Below are 21,582 nucleotides of genomic sequence, written 5' to 3' on the forward strand. Positions count from 1 at the left end.
ATTTTAATCATGCATAAGCGATGTACCGGTACATGTCCGAATTCAGTACATTTCCAGTAGAACTAAAGGATTTTTTTCAGTGCATTTGACATAAAGATATCAACAGTTACGCACCTCAGTCTCCTCATTAGCTGGTAAAATGCAAATGAATGTGATGAAATTAAGACTGCATTGTTTGAGGGGGAAAAAACAAACCAAAACACACAAAAACCCTATACATTCACATTGAACAGTCGCCCAACAGCTGTCCGCTGTGTATCAGGGAGTAGTTGCTGCATGCTTATTTTGTGCTGCCCCAACTTCTTGCAAGCTACAGCTGGCTAGCTGACATGGCTAAACACCATGCAAAGCCGCTGCAAAATTCACTCTGCCTCTGGTGTCAACACAATCCATGTCACTAATCATCGGCGCCATGGCATTGAATAAGCAACACTTCTGACTAGTATCATTATCCCAAAACGAGGATGGGGAGAAAGATGGAGAAGCTAAGCTAATTGCTAAGCTATCCTGACAGACATGTAGATGTGAAACGCCAAAATAAGTGTATGTGTGATACGGTACTCTTGTCACATAATAACACACATAATTTGCAAAGGGAATTACAATTCTGAATTGAACAAGACAAATTCTGTTTATTATTTTGTTTGTAGTACTGTGACCTAAACTTGCACTGAGGAAAAAAATATAAACATGCTGTTAAATTAATAACACTCTATCAGGGTCGATCAGTTATCTCTGCTGAGGAGATATTTTGGTTCTGTCCATGTGTGAGTGTATGTCCGTGCATCTTCATATTACGATAACACAACACGAGGCCCAAGTTTGTTTTGACAAAATTCAAGGAGGGTTCATTTAATAAATCACTCATGTAAAAAAAAAAAACAAAAAAAAAAAACAATCCAGCAGCAGCAGGATGATGGTGCTATTGTTGATTTGGATCCAAGTCATTATGTCAAATTTGGCTATGTAAAGATGTGGAATTTAACATTAGCTTTTCTTCGTAATCATCTGATGTTGATTATACTACAAAACTATTTCACAGTTGTTATGAAGCCCCGTGTTTACAAGTGGGTGGCGGGTGGTTTACATTCCACAGCTTCTGCCCAAACAACTGAAACGTGTGCACATCTGTCCGCTGAGCCCAAGTGTCCAAACACCAGTGAGATTTGTTGGAGTCTTATTCGCCTGCAGGCTCAGTCCGCGTCAGTGGCAGCGCACTTCCTGTCCTTGAGATGTCTTGGTTAGACATGGACCATCCCAGTACAAGATCCCGCTCTGAATGCAAACACAATGGCATGAGTACATAACAAAGCAAAACAAATCAGATATATACTTGATTTTGTGGAGAGATTGCTGTTATTTTGATAAGTTACAGGTTCTTTGATTAAAGTGGAAATCAACCCATTTTTTTTCAAGAATATGTTCTGGGTAGTTGTCATTTTCAGTTGACAGAAGTGACAAAATGGCTGCTCCTGAGATGGCTAAAAAGGGGTGGATTTTGCTGCTTAACTCATATTGCACAAACGCAATATTAATCAGAATGCCGTGTTTCAACTAGTGGGCCTGCTGGGAACATATTCTTGAAAAAAATATGTTGGGTTGATTTCACCTTTAAACAAACATTTTTGGCGTGTAAGAGTTGCCCTTTTCGTTCAGTTTTCTATTATTCAGTTAAAATTAGGCAAAAAAATGCCGTTTTACAAAACATTTCTAGGATTGTTTTTCAAAGAGCAATAGAAAAGAAATTATTTTTCTTTTAAACATGTTCTCTTTCTTCTTTGGGAACAGTACTAGTAATATAAGGGGGGATGCTAGTGTGTCTATAAGACAATCTAGAAATGATCTAAACATACAAACACACACACACAACTGCATACATAAACTTACAACTCCAAGTTGCAAATGTATCAGATACTGTACTTTGGCATCTAATCTGGCCCACAGTTACATGAGCATTTCCTTGGTTAATTATGCTCCTTTCCTCCTCCTCTGCATCATTATGTTGTTTTCTCTCATTTGGACTTTTCCCACCCACTGAACGTCCCCTAGAGAAGCTTACAGCAGTCTCACATCCCTCCACTCTCTGCTAGCTGGGAATCTGCTGCCCTTTGGTTGAAACGGCACAACCCTCTGTGTCCTATATTACATAAACAAACAGGAAGTGGAGGCTGTTTTGCCTCGGAAGGATGGAGTTGAGTGGGTTTGTTTTCACCAAGTTCACATCAACTGTAGTAGACAAAAGGATGACACAGCTCGCAATTTTTTGATTTTTTTTTTTTTTTTATCGTTTTAAGTCTCTTAAAACAGGTGATATTTATATGTAGACTTTTTTCCCATGTTGTAGTAAATCTCAGTGGATCTACAAGTTTCCAGACAAGAGAAAATAGTATCTATTTAGATGGTCCCAGTGGATCTTTTCTGCAGCATTTCCTCTTAAATAGCTCTGAGTGGTGGGAGTGTTTCTAAGCAAAGGAAATACCGGTACTTGAATGTTTATTATGCTCCACAAGTTACAAGATCAAGGACAAGCGCATCCGTCACATAATTTTCTCCAAAACTCAGAAAAAGTGTTCAGAAAAGTGTCTAGTCTGTAAACAGTTTGAAACGCACAATCGAACTGCGGGTGATGAACTTTTTTTTGTCTGTGGTTTTGTCGCCTTGTAATAAAAAAAAATTAAATTCTGTTACTGCTGACTTGTGGTGTTGTCACGGTATGTCTGAGAGGTCTCACTTGCAAATGATAGATGCAATATACATTCGAGGTGAGACCTTTTTCTCTACAAATGATTCATGCTGACGTGCTGAACACAAACAGAGCTCGCTCATTTTTACTGGTTGACATCATCCGTGATGTGCAACCTCACCCGTTCTAAAGCCATTCAATATTTCTTGAACTCCTTTCTGACAGTCAACAACTCACATCCTCGCCTGCCATGACATTTTCAACTGTCAGGCTTAGGGGTGCATATGTGGGCCAGGAAGGAAATGGTACAGTCGCCCCCCCCCCTTTACCAAAAGTGTTGCACTAACATGGTACGACTGATGATAGTTTGTCGTGCTTTGATGTGGCACGCGACAATTTTTGTCCATTGTCAAAAGTTGTACTCACCAAAAACTGTACCTCACCAATTTTTGTCACCCCTCTACCCTATGCCAGCCACAAAAGTGGGAGATGCGTCTTCACGATGTCCAAAAGACAGCTGATGTTGCAGTATACGTCCTTCTTCTTTTTAGTGATGTTGACTTATTGTTGCTTTAGCCAAACTGTACATTGCATTTAGTTTGGGTTCATTTTTTAAATGTATGATATAGAAAACGAAAGAGCCAAAGAAAAAGCAAAATAATGTGTTGAGTTAGTATGTGATGAGTTTGTTGAATGTTCTGATGAGTTTATATCCATTTTCAATAGCGCCAGCCAAATGCAGTATTGTAATGACTCGTTCCAGAACTTTTTTTGAACTCCAAATTTTTACAGCAGTCATCTATGGAGATTACTACAGAAGTGTGGAGCTGCAGATAAAGTAAGTAAATAAGTAAATAGTTTTGACAGAGCAATGTCGTTCGAACGTATTGATGAAGTCATCCAAACGTATTGGGAAAGTCATTTGAATGCATTCGTAAAACGTAGGCTACATTCCAGAAACTTTACATTTTTTCCCATAAATGCCGCAGTTTATTGACTTGTGCATGCGCAATTGTGGCGTTACCCTGTGGTATTGCAGGAAAATCAACATACATATGTAAATGTTTTTAGCATTTAATCTTTCATTTTACCAAAACATTCGAATGACTTTGCAGTACATTCGAACGATTACCAATAGGTTTGAACAACATAGCCCAGTCAAAACATATTTACTCCACATTGTCAGTTCCACGCTTGCGTATATTTCACTGTCTTGCATTGCATAAACAGAAATAGCCACCTCCAGGAGGAATATTTGCATTAGTAGAGTATGAGGTCCATTGATTTCAGAAGCAGAAGTCACCCTTCCTCTGTCCTTGTTGGTTCTCACAGGAGGTGTGACAGCGTCTGACAACGCCCGCCCAATAAAAGATGGCGGCCGAATGGATAGATGCCACAATCCGTGTATTGCCAATGAAAAAAGCCTTTCTATGAATCAGCAGTCAGATGAAGGAATCTGAAGGTGAAATGATCAGATTGTTCAGTCTCAGAGCCTTACATGTGTCCCCCGATCAGCTTTAATGTATTCACAAGGAAGGCGACTTATTAGCACAGCCATTGGCCCAACGTCACTAATGTGTCCCAGGCCTACCTCGCTCCGTGTTTGGGTGAAAAGCTTCCAAGTTTCCCAGGACCTCCAAATGGATGTTTGGCCATACCACAGAGGACGCGGGGAACACAAGCTAAGTGCTTTAGCAGCATGTGACGCTAACTCAGTGGGACAAGCTCAGTGTGGCGTGAAGAGGAAGAGTGCTGTGTGAGGTGACTTATGGGACAATGGGCACGCTTCTCACAAATAAAACATGAGCCGTATCCAGAGCTTCTCAAAGTGTACACTGTTGGCTTCTGTCATGTGTTTGGCTATAAAGGAGCTGGTGGTGCTGATGTGGGTAGGGGGGGGGATTGTGGGGGGCAATCTGATTTAATGTTCCTGCACCCCTTTGATAATGAAAGGCGTATAAGGTACATGGTTTTCTACACTAGTCAACAGCAAAATTAATCAGAAATGGCTTCATGTGTTCTTTAATATATTTTGGACGCTGATTTTTTTTGTCTTTTTTTAGATATTTTCATTTTTGTTTTTAAGTTGGACCTATAAAAGTTTGCATAATACGGATTTTGTCATGTTTTGACGTTTCAGAAGGAAAATTACACTTGTTGCTGAACTTGCCCCGCTTAATTCATAAACGCTATGAAATAAATTAATGTATTACATACTATATTATTGATATTATATTATATTATCATTGTTGCTATTATTATTATGAAAACTTGATGTGGTAGAGAAAGTATGAGGTCAGATTCAGAATCAGCGCAATAAAAATGATCTACTGAGTAGAATAAGTAGCATGGCGTAATTGTATATTTGGCTGAATTTGACCTTGACACTTTTTATAGCCAAAAACTGGCATGAGCAATTTATTTAAAGCACATTTTCTCTTGAAGTATTAGGCTCGATACTTTTGTTCACATGTGCCACAAACACCACAAAAACACCGTTCGACAAGTCAATATGCCTTGAAATATTAAACCAAAAGGTACAACAGATCTTATTTTAAAAGTGTGTTTTTGTACCATACAAGAAAATAACAATCAATTCAATACTGTCAAATGAATACCTTGCTAACGGTGTCAAACAAAACTGAGATTTATTACCTTTGTAAATACGGGATTTGTAATATACCGGTAGCTTTTATATTAGAGATGGTGTATGTGGACCTAGTGCAGTCATATATTTAAAAAACAATTATACATTGATCATTTTATGCGTAACACCATCTCTAATATGTCTCCATGGTTTCTATTGTGGAAGTCTTCATCGTGCAAAGCTCCAGAGCCAACAAACCACAGACGACTGACTTTTGCCTTCAATGACGTCAACCAGCTCATTAAATGCAGAAGAGGCACATAAATAAGATATACAGTCAAGTGCGCGGGGTGCAGCCACATAAAACAATGTTTAGTCCAGGTCGCAGACAAAAGTTTCAGTACTTTAGTGATGCTTTTTAAACATTGCACTGTTGCAAATGACATACACAGCAGTGATTCACAATTTCCACTGTGCTGTATATTATCTAACAAGACAATGTAATGATAACAATAATGCAGAAGACTTACAAAAAGAAAAAAATGGAAAATTTCATCCAACACACATTTTAGAGCATGCATGTGAAACTGTTGAAAATTCTATGACGCAGCTGGTTGGAGAAACAGCGAGCGACTTATTTCCTGTTTCCACACACTGGCCATCCACCATGCTGTTTTCTTAATTGGGTAACAATTGAGTCTTTATCATTAAAAATGCTAAAAAACGCACATACACACACACATCCATACAGAATAGTCTGCCATACCAAAATCCAATGCATTATTTCCTAGTAGTGTTATAATCGATTGAGTACCTTTTAAAATGATTTTTAATTGATATATGTCGATTATCAAAAGACAACTTGCCAGTCCCAGAGCCCAATTTAGTTGGATCGTGGTAATATAAATCGATACGTCGATGAAGTGGATAAATTGTAGCAACATATGCACACATACAGCAAATGTATGATCTTTGACAAATTTCATTGCAGTTTGGACGAAACACTTTTCTTCTGTGTTTGATCGTGTAATCTAGATGTAGTATGGCTGTATCTATTGTATTGCTCCTTGTTGACCAAGGCATGCACACCAGAATAAATAGCAAAAATGTCCATTGAATTACTACAAACTGTTTAATTTGTTACATTCCAATTATTTGATTGCAATAGTGTTTTATGTTTTTATAAAATGCAATAGGCTAGACTAGTGATCTATGTATCCTAAAAAAAAATTGTTTTTTAATTCTGGTGTTCTTTGGGGGGGGGCAACAATAGATTGATTGGATTTCCATTCATTTCATTGGGGGACGATTGGGTAACTAGTAAAGTAAATAGCACTCCATTTTTTTTCTGTGAAGTCCAGGCACCACTGTATTTTGAATGAAAATTTCAAACAGATATTTATATGACTACTTCCACAATATAAAATCATATCGAATCACCAGTGTTTAAAACATTCAACCAAATTGTGATTTTATTGACATATCTATAAGATGAGATCATCCTGTATTAAACGCATAATGTTCAGCTTCAACTTTTTATCAGTCCTACTTATGGTGTGGTCTTCCTTCACATTAAAACTTCCACTATGTTCACTGTGCAAGTTGTACTTGCTGAATAAATTCATGATCATGCTGCAGCAAATTAAATTTTTCATATGCTGCGAGTGTTGCTAAAATGACAAACAGAGCGTAATAGATGTCATTCCCTCACATTGTCAAACAATACAGCTGCCAGCAAAACAGCAGATATCTCTATGGGTTTTTCATGTAAACATGGCCTTGGATTTTTATTCTCTATTTCTCTTCCGAGACCGAAACAAAGAATCCGAGGTCCGAATCATAATTACAATGAATTGTTATAATAAAATTTAGGCACGTGAACTTCGATATTGCAGTCACTGGACTACAGGCCAATAAGACATGATGAAATGAAAAAAATAAGAAGAGTGTAGTTAGATGTACATAAAACGTTGCCTCGAGGAGTCACCACCCTTTTTGAAACTGAGAGCTATTTCTTAGGTGCAGATAAATAGGAAGTTAGATACACACTTCTGAAATAACACATTTGCTTAAATTACCTACGGTTATTCCTTATATTTAATGGCACTGGTTAACAGCAAATTTTAATCAGAGATGGATTTAAAAAAATCACCACAGGAAAGCCTTGACAAAGTAGTAATTAATGATATTCAGCTGCGCTACCATTCAAAAGTTTGGACAAGTTTTCTCATTCAGCAGTAGTAGAAAGTAGCGTTGTAACACTTGAGACTAGTCTTGGTCTTGAGACGGGTCCTAAGTGTTGGTTTTGTCTCGGACTCGATTCCCAAAATCGGTCTTGTCGGTTTTGGTCCGGCTGAACTGGTGATTTTCTTCAAGACCGATCAAGACCAGCACTGATCTGGACATTCTCTTCAACTTCATTAATGTGAAAATAAGGAAAACAACAAATACCTTCAATTCATGTGCTCCTAACCCCCCAGCAAACGACTGCAACCTTTGCAGAGTTCACAAAATGCTGCCGTCTCTCATGTTTCTTACTATGTGTATATATATATATATATATATATATTTATATATATATATATATATTTATATATATAGTTTTTTTGGTAAATAGCACTCATTTCTAATGATGTCAGAATTACAATAGCCTATTATCTTATAATTATGACTTTACTAATTATACTTAACTACTAAAAATATGATAGTATGAAAAACATTCCAGGCCACACTAGGCTACAATAAAAAAAAGTAACGATGTAACTTCAAAATGTCGTATATAGAACTTTGTTACCCAGTAAAATAAGAAATAACCAATATAGAAACACCTCAGCACGATACAGTGCACATAACAAACGTTAAATCAAAACGTGCAACATAATTTAAAGGCACGTTTTTATTTAATAGCATCGGGGTGAACAGAGAAATATCTAACATTATACCATACAATATAACATTTGTATTTGCTTCTCAAATTGATTTTGGACAGCGTCTTCCACTAAAGATTTGTTGCAATATGTGTCTTGGCACAAATGTGTCTCCACTTTTGAGACAAAGCTGCCTCCAGTAGACATGCGGTCCTCCACCTCGACAACATTAAATCCGTGACTTGCCTATTTTTAGACGAGATGCTTGCAGAAGGCCAGTAACGCCATGTACGGCCCCTCCTCGTCCTGCAGGTCTGATTGTGTTTCTACACAAAGTCCGGAAGCTGTCTCGTTGGGAGGAAACACATTGGCACACGTCCAGGTCCACGTCCACGTCCACGGCCGCGTCACTTCACATATACAGTATAGGCCTTTTGCTCCATGTAAAACATGAACGTTTCATGAGCCAGAAAACTAAACGTATGTTGACGTAAATGTCTTACGCATAAAATAAATCTGGTGAAATATTTAGACGAAGTGTACAGCAGACATTCATAATATTTATTTTGTGGAACACAAACATTTGTTTTTACTATAAAATTTGATTATCTTTAATACATGGAGCTCGAAAGTCACTGTGCATTATATTTGCATTATCAGACATTTCAATTTGGAATTCATTCACGTACTGTATGCATTCTGAAACAGGTCAGTTAAAACACAGTATAGTGTATTATGTACTATATCGAGTGTCTAAATTATATCAATGTATCACATTCTTTTTTTTTTACATAATTATGTTGCTATTATTATCCTATAGTTATCATCGTCGTAGATTTTTATCCCCCACAAATAATATTATCAATAGTCTAAAATAATACAATAATAGAATACTTTAAGAAAAAGGTACGCCTTGAAAACATAATTAGAGCATGATATGGGACAAATTAAGAGCCAGATAAATGTAAAAGCCTGCTGTGACAAATGTTTTAGTTTTACTCCATGTAATGCATATAAAAATGCCATGTGAAATACGTTTAAAATATCACGCTAAAAATGATGCTATCTTTAAATTTACCCCGGCGTGCACTTTGAGTAATTAAGATATAGTCCCGCAATCAAAATCATTTCCTACACTTGTTTTTGTTCAGTCTATGGGTACACTTGTTGTCTTATTTTGATTTGAGACTACAGTGAGTGTTTCTCTTTTTTTTTCTAGCAGAAAAATCCTCTCTCTCCCAAAGAAAGTTGCCAATTGCGAAGGTGTCCCTAATAAAGTGGCCCTGTCCTCGGTGCAAGCCTATTGGCTGAGCGGGTGAGGGAAGGCCGACAGGGGCGGGGCTAGGCGCGGCGGTGGAGGTGGGGGAGTCTCTTCCTGGCACAGCTGAGGCGGATCTGCAAGCCTGATTACGTCCGCACACACACATAATTGATGACCTAATTGGGGAGCGGGAGGAGGAGAAAAGTTGACTTGTTCCTCCTGCTCTCATGTAGTCGCACAGCTGAGGGCATTGATGTGACCGGAGAGGCTTTCAGCTTTTTACTTGCACTTCTTTCCCCCGTCTTTCACTCTCACACACGGAGCACAAATCCACCTCCTCACCTTTAGTTTAGCGCGGCTGCGTTTACTTTTCCGTCACCCCCCTTTCCTCTTCTTCTACTTTTTGGGGGGAGCGGAACATTCATCCCTCTCGAAACACGAATTGAAGCTGTTCTGAAGGAGGAAAAAACAACCGCCAACGTCTTCACCCCGCCACCTCGAGTTGAACGACCTTCACCGGACTGTCACAGTCGCCGCAACCCACCTTGGGCATCTCTCACGCGGCCAGCGAGCACTCGGCGCAGCGGCAGCATCTTCAACATGAGCCTCAAGACGGACACTGAGCCCAACAACAATGTCTCCATGGAGGAGGAGGTCAGGTTCACCTTCCCCCCCTCTCTCACTCTGTCTGGTCTTGAAACGAAGCCACAGAAAAATATCTTCGAACATTTTTAGGCTTCTTTTTCATGACCACTTTGTTGCTTTTCAAAATTAAATACTTTCAAAACTGGAAATGAGAATCTTAACAAATACTGGTAAATGCATGAAATGATGGAGGTGAAAATGAAAGTCCATATGCGACATGTGGCAAAACCTGTAAATAAAAAGTGAAACTGTTTACAAGTGCACTTGTAGAGCAACTCGTACAGTAAAATGACATTTAAACGGGCAAAATGCTTCCCAATCCCTACCGTTTTTTAAGGATTGAAAAAAAAAATCCGTCTACAATATTCTAAAATTACTTTCAAACAGGATAACATTTTTTCAGCTGCCATAATTCGTCTTTGTCCAGCTAGATATGTGGACAGAGACAGGGCGAGCACTGCACTGGCCGTTGTTCCCCTTTTGTTCATTATCTCCATCAAAGCTTTTGTGCTGAATTGCCATTGCCAAAGAGCAAGCAAAAAAGTATGACCCATGACGGTTTTACTAATTACTTGTTTTCTTCTTTTGTTAAATTGAGGATGCATTCTTGTTTGCTTAAATGTGAAAAAAACGGCTGGTTCACTGTCATCTTCATCCTCGGTTGTAATAGCAGCTGCTCAGGCATGTTAGTGGTTGCAAAGGAGGAAATTTGTGCTGCGGCACCTGAAAAATGGCCGAGTCTGGGCCAGGGGTCAGAGGAAGGAAATGGTGTCACGCTGTGAGCTGTTGTCCAGCGCTGTTCCTCTGGCAGCCCCTTTTGTAGCCAAGGCCTCGCCACCAGCTGAGAACTAATGGGCCCTGCACACTGTTTGTTTCCACAGCCACTCTGGGCTTCACTCGGCATCGGCCTCAATGAGCTGTGCACGCCCAGCAGGATGAGAGCCTTGTTTGGTTTTTGCTCATTTAGGGAGATCACAATGAGCGTTGATTCACGGGTGACCTGTTTGTGAAACTAAAGAGCATTTTGGACTTCAGACAGTTTCCAACTTGCAGGTCAGAGGGGTGCGAACCGCACATTTTCCATAAAGGCATAGGAAACGAGAGGTGAACTCGGAGAAACTCTTATAGAGGGGGAAAAAAAAAAGCACCAAAATTGAACAAAACAATTTTGTTGGCTGTGTGATGTTTATAGAGAAAAATGGCAAGTTTACGTTTGGGCAGTTACTGAAACCAATTTTTATTTTGGCCTCCCCACGACTGCTCACTAAATGCCAAAGGTTCTTTGGGGGAGAATCCAATTCCAGTTGTGTCCTAAGCTATTCACATAGAAATTGTGGAAGCGGTTAATCAGTGTAAATTCTCATCTTGCTTTTTAACTTTGACTCCATATTTCAGGTACGAACACTGTTTGTCAGCGGCCTACCAGTTGATATCAAACCACGGGAACTGTACCTTCTCTTCAGACCTTTTAAGGTATGTCGCACGTTTATAGGAGAGCTGTGAAAGATTCTGTAGCATAATGAAAATTTTCATGTCATTAAAAAGTAAGCAAATGAAAGTAGCTGTCATATGTATGGATGTAGTGAGTGATTATCACAGGCATTTTGTCTTTTAATTTCAGCATTTTCTAGATGAGGGATTTCCAACCAGTGTTCAGTGCACATTAGTGTTCCGTGAGAGCTCTTGAGTTGTTCTGTGGGAAATTGGTCAAATCTATGTATAAAAAATGTCATCTTTGTTAATCTAGGACTGTCTTATCGTGACAGACGGACAACAAATGATCTATTAGATGGCAGAAAGTGTATGATTGACGCGTATCCCCTTTTTGTGACGCGCATTTGATGGTGTGCCGTGAGATTTTTCAAACTTAAAATGTGCCTTGGCTCAGAGATTGGGAAACACTGGTCTAGATGTGCATTCGAACACAAAGCTTTAATCAAGCCGGTTTGTACATTGGCGCCGAAATCAATCTCCCTGTTAATGAGTCCAAATATTTGCATATATGGAAATGAGGCCACATCATTGTTCATCCACGGCTGTGCTCAACTGGGCTCTCGGGTTCATAAACACCCCTCCCACTCGTGTCCTAACGAACCAAATTGGAAGTGGTATCCCTCGCACATCGATGATCCTGTGGAATGTGTAAATGAGTAACCCTCGACACTGACCAACCAACCTTGTGTTACCCAACTTGCCCATGCACGGAAAAGGGAATTTTTTCCTCAAATGGCTCAAGTGTTTGGTTTTGTTACAGTAGCTGCTCTGCCATTGTTGCTGTGTGCCTGCTGGAAGTTGTGCAGGGAGCTTGTACGCTTTTCTCATGGGTTTTAATACTATATTAATTACAGGTATCTTTTTGCTTAAAAAAAAAAAAAAAAAGAATCGGTCAAATCTGTGGTTTGTCAAGGATTTCCTGCAACATATCCTTCTATTCAAATAGGAATGCTAGTCAAGGCTTGAATCCTTTTTTCATTAGTGTGAGATTAAAATCCTCATTGAGTGCTATGTGAAAACATTTACTAATTTATTTCCCAGATCAATTACCTGTGGCACAGCGCTTCCATAATCACACCAACAGTGTAGCTCCAGTGTCTCATTGAAGCTCAGTCGGCTGATTTAAAGGGGAAGTCAACCCAAACATATTTTTTTCCACAATGTTCTATGCAGGCCCACTAGTCTAAACACGGCCTTCTGATTAATATTGCGTTTGTGAAATGAGAAATCCACCCATTTTTAGCTAGCTTGGGGGCGGCCATTTTGTCACTGCTGTTGACTGAAAATGACATCGAAATTGCTCAGGGTTCAGATAACGACCAATCATGGCTCGGCTTCATAAAATGGGTCAGCCGTGGTCGTTATCTGAACCCTGAGCAACTTTGATGTCATCTTGAGTTGACACAAGTGACAAAATAGCTGCCCCCTGAGATGGCTAAAAGTGGGTGCATTTTGCTGCTTAACTTGGTATTCTACAAACGCAGTATTAATCAGAATGCTATATCTCAACTAGTGGGCCTGCATAGAACACTCCGGGGGGAAAATTTGGGTTGACTTACCCTTTGAAAAGGGCAAAACTGCTATAGTGTTTTTTTTCCCCGAGATTAAAAGTTTAAATGCCCGTTTAAAAAGAACTCATTCGGTATGTTATGAGTCCTATTTAACAGAGGCGTTTTTTTTTTCCTATTTTTAAGGCAACATTAGTTGGGTTTTTTTCCATTTGAAATGAAAGAAAAAGGCTAAGAATTAAATGTTCAAATGAGAGAAGCGAAATAATTTTTATTTAAACAGTTGTTTAAGGCTGCCACAAATGATTTTGCTATTCGACTAATCTCCAACAGTAGTTGCAATTAGTCGACTAATTGGATCATATGGTACATGAATTGCTGCAGTAAGCAGCTGCTCTTCATACAGCTTGAAATCTTTAAGGTATGGACAACTATGAGGTTGTCAATTCAACTTTGAAGCTTGTACCAGCATTCCTGACATTTATAAATGGAGCTACTGGTACTTGCATTGAAGGAGATACTGTGGCAATTTTTGCTGTAAATGTTTAGTGCATTTTTATATTAAACCAGAAACTGTACACTGTGGAGGGTTTCACTAATATAGTGGTACCTCTACTTACAAAATTAATTGGTTCTGGAAGAAATTTCAGCAAATTTTGTAAGTAGAGACGCGTCTTCCATATAAATGCCCCAATCCATTCCAAGTCCCCCAATATTCAAACATGTTTTATAAAGCATAAAAATGAATCGAAACATGTTACAATTAGATTATTGCGCAACAAATGAGTTGTGCATAATGTAAAAAAATAAAGAATAAAAATGGTCGTTTACCTTAACTGCTGTCCTCATCGCTTTTTGCCCCCTTTGGTTCATGTTCTCTCTCAGAAGTGTTTTTTGCCTGGCGTTTTGTTAAAAACTGATTTAATAACGTGGCAACTGTCGATGCACTACGGTCATATTCCTTGGCGAGATCAACCAAACTTTTCCTTTTTTCATACTTTTCTATTATCTCTTGCTTTGTTTGTATGGGAAAAAAAAATCAGCTTTTTTTTTTCTTCATTTGTAATTCACGTAAAACTATCGGAACACGTCATGGCCCGAGGGGCGAATGACAAGGACGTTCAGGAAACTGAAGCTGCGAGTAGCAGCCCATACTATTTTTACCTTTCGTATCCTGAAATTTCTTTTGTAACGAGGCAATATTTTCCTGTTGAGGTGTTTCATAACTTATTTCGTAAGTAGAGGTACCACTGTACTTTCAAATTATCTATAAGAAATTCTTGGAAATGTATTTCACTTCTGACAATGGAGCTCCGCTTCCCTGTCAACCACGGGCATGCAGAAACTATTTTGGTTAATAAACTTAAATTCAGACTGTCTCTGTAAATCATCCATAGTAGACACTACAATATGTTAACATACAACAGGGCATTGTCTAACATCAGGGTAGCATGGCTCAGTGGGTTGGGAGTTCGATCCCCAACCATTGTGACCATGTCGGATAGGGTTAACTGTACACGTGGGTGTATTAATACATTTCGGTATGGCATGTTCGGTTCGGTCCACTTATTATAGCGCGAGATTACGCATGGGCGCTATTGACTGTTGCATGCGGGAGAGGAGGGTGGAGGCACTAAAGAGGAGCAAACAAGACAGAGCTCGAAGGCCCCCCCGCCCCCCCATACACTGCGGTCTCCTGTTTGGGAACATTCTTGCTGTCCTGTTACAATCGCAGATGGGCAAAGGTACGTGTAAGTCCCAAAGTTGTGTGCCGACATTGCTACATGAGATCAGCGGCTCTGCTGTGGGTAGCATGTCTAACATATCATCCGACTTTGAATGTTTCTTAGACGAGGAAGCAAGCAGTATTTTTAGTCAAAAACAAAGTACAACAGCATTCTCCGCTGCTCCTCTCACTAAATGTCATAGGCTGTTGCTGCTGAGTGTTTAAAGATTTCAGTGCCTTTAATAATTTACAAAAGAGATCTTTATTGTTAGTGTATTTTTTATTCTGGTGTAATTTCTTAGAATACCACCCGAATAGTTCACTTTTATTTTTTCTAAAGAATATACCATTTACTTGGCATCTTTTCAAAATAAACATTTTTTAAAAAATCTTTTTTTTTTTTTTTTTTTGTACTGAAAATATACCGAACCGAAGTTTCCAAGAAACAGAACCGAAATTTGATTTAGCGTACTGTTACACCCCTAATGTTGCAGTGTCCTGAAGCAAGATACTGGACACCCAGTTGCTCCAAATCCTGCGTCCGGAGCTGAATGAGGCAATGGTGTTAAAGCGCTTTTGGTACCTAAGGTAGAAAAGCGCTCTACAAGTGAAAGCCCATCAAACACACACAGTAACTTGTGTGCTGATGCTAGCTAGCTTCCAGACATGACTGTCCCTTTGTCGGCCACAATGTGCTTACTTTATAGATGCTCATTTATCATCACCATGTTGCCATGAAAGGGAGGTTTGCGTCGTATTACTGGCCCGAATGTGCCCGAACTTATGGACTTTGTTGCTAACACTGTTTAGCATGGCACTTCATTACCCACAATCCTCCTGTTTACATCAGACGAGCCGGATTACCACTACTGCGCCTGTGCGTCACAGACGAGGCATAATATAGCCAATGGGAGAAGCGCAAGACAAGGTAGTTGTGACAGGAAAAACAAAGCGACGAAGACATAAACGACAACTATTAAATGAATTGTCCATTTTGATCACCGTTGTGACAAGTTGACTAATCTTGGTGGCCACAGTTGTTACGTTCTACTTTTGGAAAATCATGTATGGCTCAAGGTGTACTTATGGCATGACAAAAAGGTTTGGGGGTACACAAGCAAAAAAGTTTTGGGAACCACTGTGGTAGGTGTCAGTCTTGCAGTTGGAAGCCTGCATGAAGTAGTGCATGCCATCTTTATCTTTTTTTTTTTTTTTTTTTTGGGTGGGGGGGGGGGGTGTAAATTCTTAGCATAACAAATGCAACAGGAGCCATGCTGGCTGCCAAGTGATCTCCTGCTGATGGCTCCCAGAAGCAGGTCTCTCTTTTTGGCGAGCAGCGTTCATGCCTGAAATCCTTGCATGTGACTCTACGGCGGATAATTGGCTGTCTTTCTTCTCTGCAGGGTTATGAAGGGTCACTGATTAAGTTAACATCAAAACAGGTGAGAGTCTCCATCTGTTGATGCGAAAACTTGTGCTCAGGCTCTCTTTTGGTCACGTCAGTGGTTGACCAATCATTACTATAAACACTACACGCGTCTCAATTCCATTTTGTTCTGTAGAATGTTTGCTTGACACCCTCACTCATTTTTTTTTGTCTTACAGCCTGTCGGGTTTGTAACCTTTGACAGTCGATCTGGAGCCGAAGCCGCAAAAAATGCTCTGAATGCAAGTATTGTGATTATTTTACTATCCCATTTCAAATCTTGAATTGTGCTTTTTGTTCTAACATCAATCTAAAAAGCTATGGGAGTGTTTTGAAGATCCTTTCCCATCAAGTTTCCACCAAGTCAACTCTTTCTCTTTTCATAATTCAATGGCAGGGACTTTTTTGGAAAGATGGGAGAATCCTGTAGCATTACGGTAGTTTACTTTGACCTTGATACACATCCATTTTTAGTCTGGTGTAGCTTTCCTAATTTTGCATATCACTGCTTTACTATACTTGTTCTGTAGCCACGTTTTTAGTGTTATTTGGACACATCTTCAGTAGTGTAACCTGATTTTGTCACCAGTAGGCCACAATGGCAGTGTCTAACACACATACACTCATAGCTTAGCCTTCCTTATGAGCATCACCTCTTAGACACACCAGATGGCGCACACACAAACACACTCCAAAATACTTCTCACTTGCATGTGGGCACAGCGCTTAGGGCACAAAAACACAAGCAAGGTAAAACCACCCCAAAGATGCCACTTCTTGTCTTGTCATCGGCCCTTTCCTCATCTCTCTCTCTCCTCCTCCTGGCTTGATGTGGCTGAATCTCCCCCAGTCGCTCGAGCTTATGGTTTCATCATGAGGAAGAAGAGATGCAAGCGTACTTTGCAAATACTTTCAGGTTGTATCCTTCAGCCAGTCCTAAAGTCCTTAAATGTTCTGCTCGAGTGGGTCCAGTCAGGAGGAATTGGGTGTCTTCTCCAGTCAGAACAGTTGCTGGACTCAAAGGATATCTGAAGGATGCATCCTGAGTATTGAAACATGGCTGTAGGAAAGGAGATGGTGCGAGACGAAACACAAGCCCCCCCCCTCCCCCCCAATCTCAGCCCACCTCCCTTACGATCCATTGTCCCCCTCCGTCTCTCCTTCAGGGTATCCGTTTTGACCCCGAAAGCCCTCAGACCCTGCGCTTAGAGTTTGCTAAAGCCAACACGAAGATGGCAAAGAGTAAGCTGATGGCCACACCGAACCCCACAAATATCCACCCTGCTCTAGGAGCACACTTCATTGCACGGGACCCATGTAAGTTGTACGGCTGCACCCCTTTAGGCTCGCATTCCCTCTCACTTGGGCAGTGCCACAATAAATCTGTCCATGTTATGGAAATACTGACGTGAAAAAGTATTTAACAAATCTAACACACCCTGCACATGCATGCCTCTCAATTCTTTAGCCGCTTTGCTTCTATCCGGATGAAATTAACTTTCTCAACCAACATTCAGCTTAATGGTTTGACGCATAGTAGTGGACCACATGTACATGTTGCTTATGCGTTTGGTGAAATGGGTTAGCTCATCTGTATTTCACTTAAGATTACCGGTTGAAAGTCAGTCGTGGAACGGTAGCATCTGTAACATGGTCAACTTTCCAGGATTGGTGAGTCAGCATTGTTTTCAATGTGTGACGCTATATCCTCAGATGACCTGACAGGGGCGGCACTGATCCCAGCCTCTCCGGATGCGTGGACCCCTTACCCACTGTACACAACAGAGCTGACCCCCGGCCTCCCTCATGCCGCATTCACTTATCCCGCGGCGGCCGCCGCTGCCGCAGCCCTCCACGCCCAGGTGAGGGACCAACCGGTGTGTCTCACTCTTCTATCTTGCATGTTTCCGTTTTGAAACGTTCACACCTCCAATTCTTTCACATGTCAATTGTCAAACATTACATTGGATGCTGCGCAACTTCACTCTGCTGCTGTTTGACAAAACTGTTTTCTCACCAATCAACACAACTACAGGTGCAACTCTAAGACTGTTGGTTACATTGGTTGATAGTATCAATGAAGACCATCTGACAGGTCTGAATTGAAGTGGTACAAGGTTACATGAGTAGAGACTTTTGCATGTTTCACATTCAACGAAAAGTCGGGTGGCTTAAAGGGGAAGTAAACCCCCCGAAAGGTTTTATGCACATTCACTAGTGTAAACGTTGCATTCTGATTGATATTGCATTTGTGGAGTATGAGTTAAGCAGCAAAATTCACCCGTTTTTAGCAGTCTCAAGGGACGGCCATTTTATCACTTCAGTCGACTGAAAATGACATCAGTTGCTCGGGTAAGAATCAATCGCGGCTCACCTGTTTTCTGAAGGTGAGCCATGATTGGTGGTCATTGAGCCCTGAGCAACTGTGAAGTCATTTTAAGTGGACAGCAAGTGCCAAAATGGCTGCCCCCTGAGGTGGATATTACTGCTTAACTCATATTCCACAAACACATTATCAGTCAGAATGCAGTGTTTAGACTAGTGGGCCTGCATAGAACATATTATTGTAAAGAAAAATGTGGGGTTTATTTCCGCTTTAAGTAGTGTCTGTAAAATTTTCTAAAATTGAAGCTACCTGCTTTGCTGGCCATTTTCCAAAAGATGCAGTTTAAAAAAAAGAACAATTTCATACTTAAAGTTTTATACTTTAAGTGGCATGTATATTATAGCCTGTTTGCAAACTGTAAAACACAAACAAATTTTGAGTCATTTCAAGTTCATTGTGTGCCAAATCCACTTCATTGTTAGGGAGGGAACGCACAAAGCACTATGACATAGGCCCTTTTGCTGGCCACTTGAGGCTGAGGAATGCAAGGCATTTGCTTGGCTGACCTAATGCAGCCAAAGTGTGTGTGTGTGTGCGCGCACGGGGAGGCTTTCTAATTGGAATCTGAGATTGCAGAAGTTGCCGGAGTTCTCGACTCCCAGCAGTGAGTTGTATCCCAGCAAATTGCTGATAACCTGACTAGAAGGATGTCGTGGCTTCTGGAAAGGAGGCCTTATGTTTTGAAAGTTACCGGATGGAAATGTTCAATGAATGCATAGCTTAATCCCTTCACATTTGCGGTCAGTGAAGCGGAATTTTGCTCAATGAGCTGTGGCATGACAAGCCCGTTACTTGACTTTAAAAGGAGAGGGGAAAAAATCCTTAGAATTGGGTGTTGAAGCACCTCATTTTGGTCATGACTGTTTGTGTTTCTTTAGATGCGCTGGTACCCTACTCCTTCTGAGACTTCCCAGCCTGGATGGAAGTCCCGCCAGTTTTGTTAGATACTTAGTGAGTAACCTTTGGTCAAACAGTGTTGAGCTTTCTGTGACTACTAAACTGCTCTTGTGAAAACCGTAACCAAGCAATTGACTGCAAAATATATCAATCCAAATTCACAGTGAGAGCTTAAACTGACTGTTAAAGGAAATTGAGCAAGAGTTGGAAAGATGAAACAAAAATTTGGGCTTTCAGTTGTAGGTTTTTCTTCATGCACACAGTTGTTGCTTTTGAGCTAACCAATTCAAATTTTTCACAAAACATGTTCAATGAGTTCCCAAGCAGTTGTCTTTTTTTTCCCTCTTTAATTAAAACACAAATGAACCATTAGCAAGGGACAAATTTAGCAGGGCAAAACTGGAGACAAAGTTTTGCTCATGCAAGTGTTTGTCTTTGGACTAACATGTTTTTGTTTTTTGCAGGCGCCTGGAAACCACACCTTTGTCCAGTTGAAGTGAGGTTTGCCAAGCTCGTTAATTTAATCAGATTTATTTAATGGACAAGTGTGCATTAGAAACGGTATTTATATCTCTGCCAATTGTTTCTTGGGGGGGGGGGGGAGTCTGAGTAGAAAACCATCTTGCAGTTGACAATCTCAATGTGCCCCTTTTTTTGTGGTACATCTTAGCACTTGCTAGAATCTTTTTCCAGCTAGTCAAAGCTCCATGGATCATTGTTGCTGAGGAAAATGAACACCTTGAAGTTGTAAAGATGGTCCCATTGTGGCTGACCACTGGCCTCTGAAGTGTGAAGTCATTGCATGTTGAAGTCTTTTTGGCATGAATTTAGAACAGAGTTCTGTGTATCCTAATTTTCTTAGTGTTTGTTGCCTCTTTAGCTTGGTCTGGGCAGCAAAATAATTTGTTTTCCCGTAGCTCCTTGGTCTTACCTCTGTCAAAGCTCAGCTGTTGTTCAATGGCTTATCTCGCATGGACCTTGTGAAGGCAACACCATGTTCTGACCATCCCAGTCCCTGTGAACATATTGTCATTATTTGACCAGAATAAAGTACAAGTATTTTTGTACTTTTCGTGTAGTGTGTGTGTGTATATCTATGCATTTTTGTGCAACTAAATGTATAAGTTGAACGTTTAGTCGTCTCTTGTGTTTTCGGTGTTAATTTGTGTTCCTATAATCCTGTTAATATAGTTTTAGATTAAGAAAAGTGCAATTTGTTGAAATGGGAAGTGGGTATCTTTCCCAAAAAAAAAAATGGAAGTACAGTATTCTGAACATGGCATGTGCCGGTCTGCTAAAATGAGATTGCTGTGAAACAATCTTTCAGAATGTGAACCTGGGCTACAAACTTTTGAGGGGGCTGTTTTGAAGTGGGAATGGAGGGGAGGAATTTAGTTTGTGGTTTAGAAACATGTTTGTCTCTGTATCTGCTGTGCATAAGATGTAAACAAATGCCCATCTTATGAATAAAAAGTGAATGCATTTCTTTAGTGATCAATTATTTCTGACACTGAAAGCCAACTGGAAGTTTTCAAATGGATTGCAAATGTACACACTTGCAGAAATTGACTAAACTATACTGTACGGTCAGATGTTCATATCAATAATGGATCCCAACTATTCATTTGTAATGCACCGATGCTTTAGTGTCCCTGCACCATGTGTAGAGTTGACCTCCTAAACTGCTAAGACTCTCTGCTCAACAGACCATAATGGCTCCTCCCGGGACTCCAAGGACTGTTCTCAGTGTGGCAGCTGCCTAATTGTACTGCTTACTATGCTATCCCAATTTATAGAATGGGCCACCCAATGTCAACTGCATACATGCTGAATGTGTAGTGCCCAAAACTGAGCTTTAATGCTGGCATCAAATCTCAATGCGTTTACATTTATGCAATATCTAGAAGCATGGGTTACATTTGTACTTCATGCTAAGGTTTAGTAGCTCTACTAATCAAACTCAGTGACAGTTTAACACATACAAAGTAACGTCACTGTCTTACTGCCATTCTGTTTTTACTATTTGATTTGGAGCGGGATAACTCCTGGATTAATCAAGCAACCAAGGGGTTGACAAGACAAGCAGTCCAGCTGTTCACAAT

The 21,582-nt window shown here is 40.1% G+C and overlaps 1 protein-coding gene across 2 annotated transcripts; it reads left to right on the plus strand.

Annotated features, from left to right (window-relative positions):
- The first annotated feature begins 9,546 nt into the window (after positions 1–9,546).
- rbpms2a (RNA binding protein, mRNA processing factor 2a) lies at positions 9,547–20,966 on the plus strand. 2 transcript variants are annotated; one of them, XM_086026048.1, is made up of 8 exons: positions 9,547–10,052; positions 11,439–11,516; positions 16,175–16,213; positions 16,377–16,439; positions 17,364–17,514; positions 17,911–18,074; positions 19,462–19,534; positions 19,945–20,966. In XM_086026048.1, the coding sequence occupies exons 1-7, from the start codon at positions 9,999–10,001 to the stop codon at positions 19,525–19,527; spliced, it is 615 nt and encodes a 204-aa protein (XP_085882174.1). In that variant the 5' UTR covers positions 9,547–9,998; the 3' UTR covers positions 19,528–19,534; positions 19,945–20,966. The 2 variants fall into 2 exon arrangements, with proteins under 2 accessions (XP_085882174.1, XP_085882175.1); XM_086026049.1 differs by having other exon boundaries at positions 9,551–10,052; positions 17,911–18,059.
- Positions 20,967–21,582: the final 616 nt, after the last annotated feature.

The sequence above is a fragment of the Filicampus tigris genome, chromosome 3 (genome assembly GCF_054856515.1).
Source record: "Filicampus tigris isolate MCC_2025a chromosome 3, RoL_Ftig_1.0, whole genome shotgun sequence".
NCBI lineage: Eukaryota > Metazoa > Chordata > Actinopteri > Syngnathiformes > Syngnathidae > Filicampus > Filicampus tigris.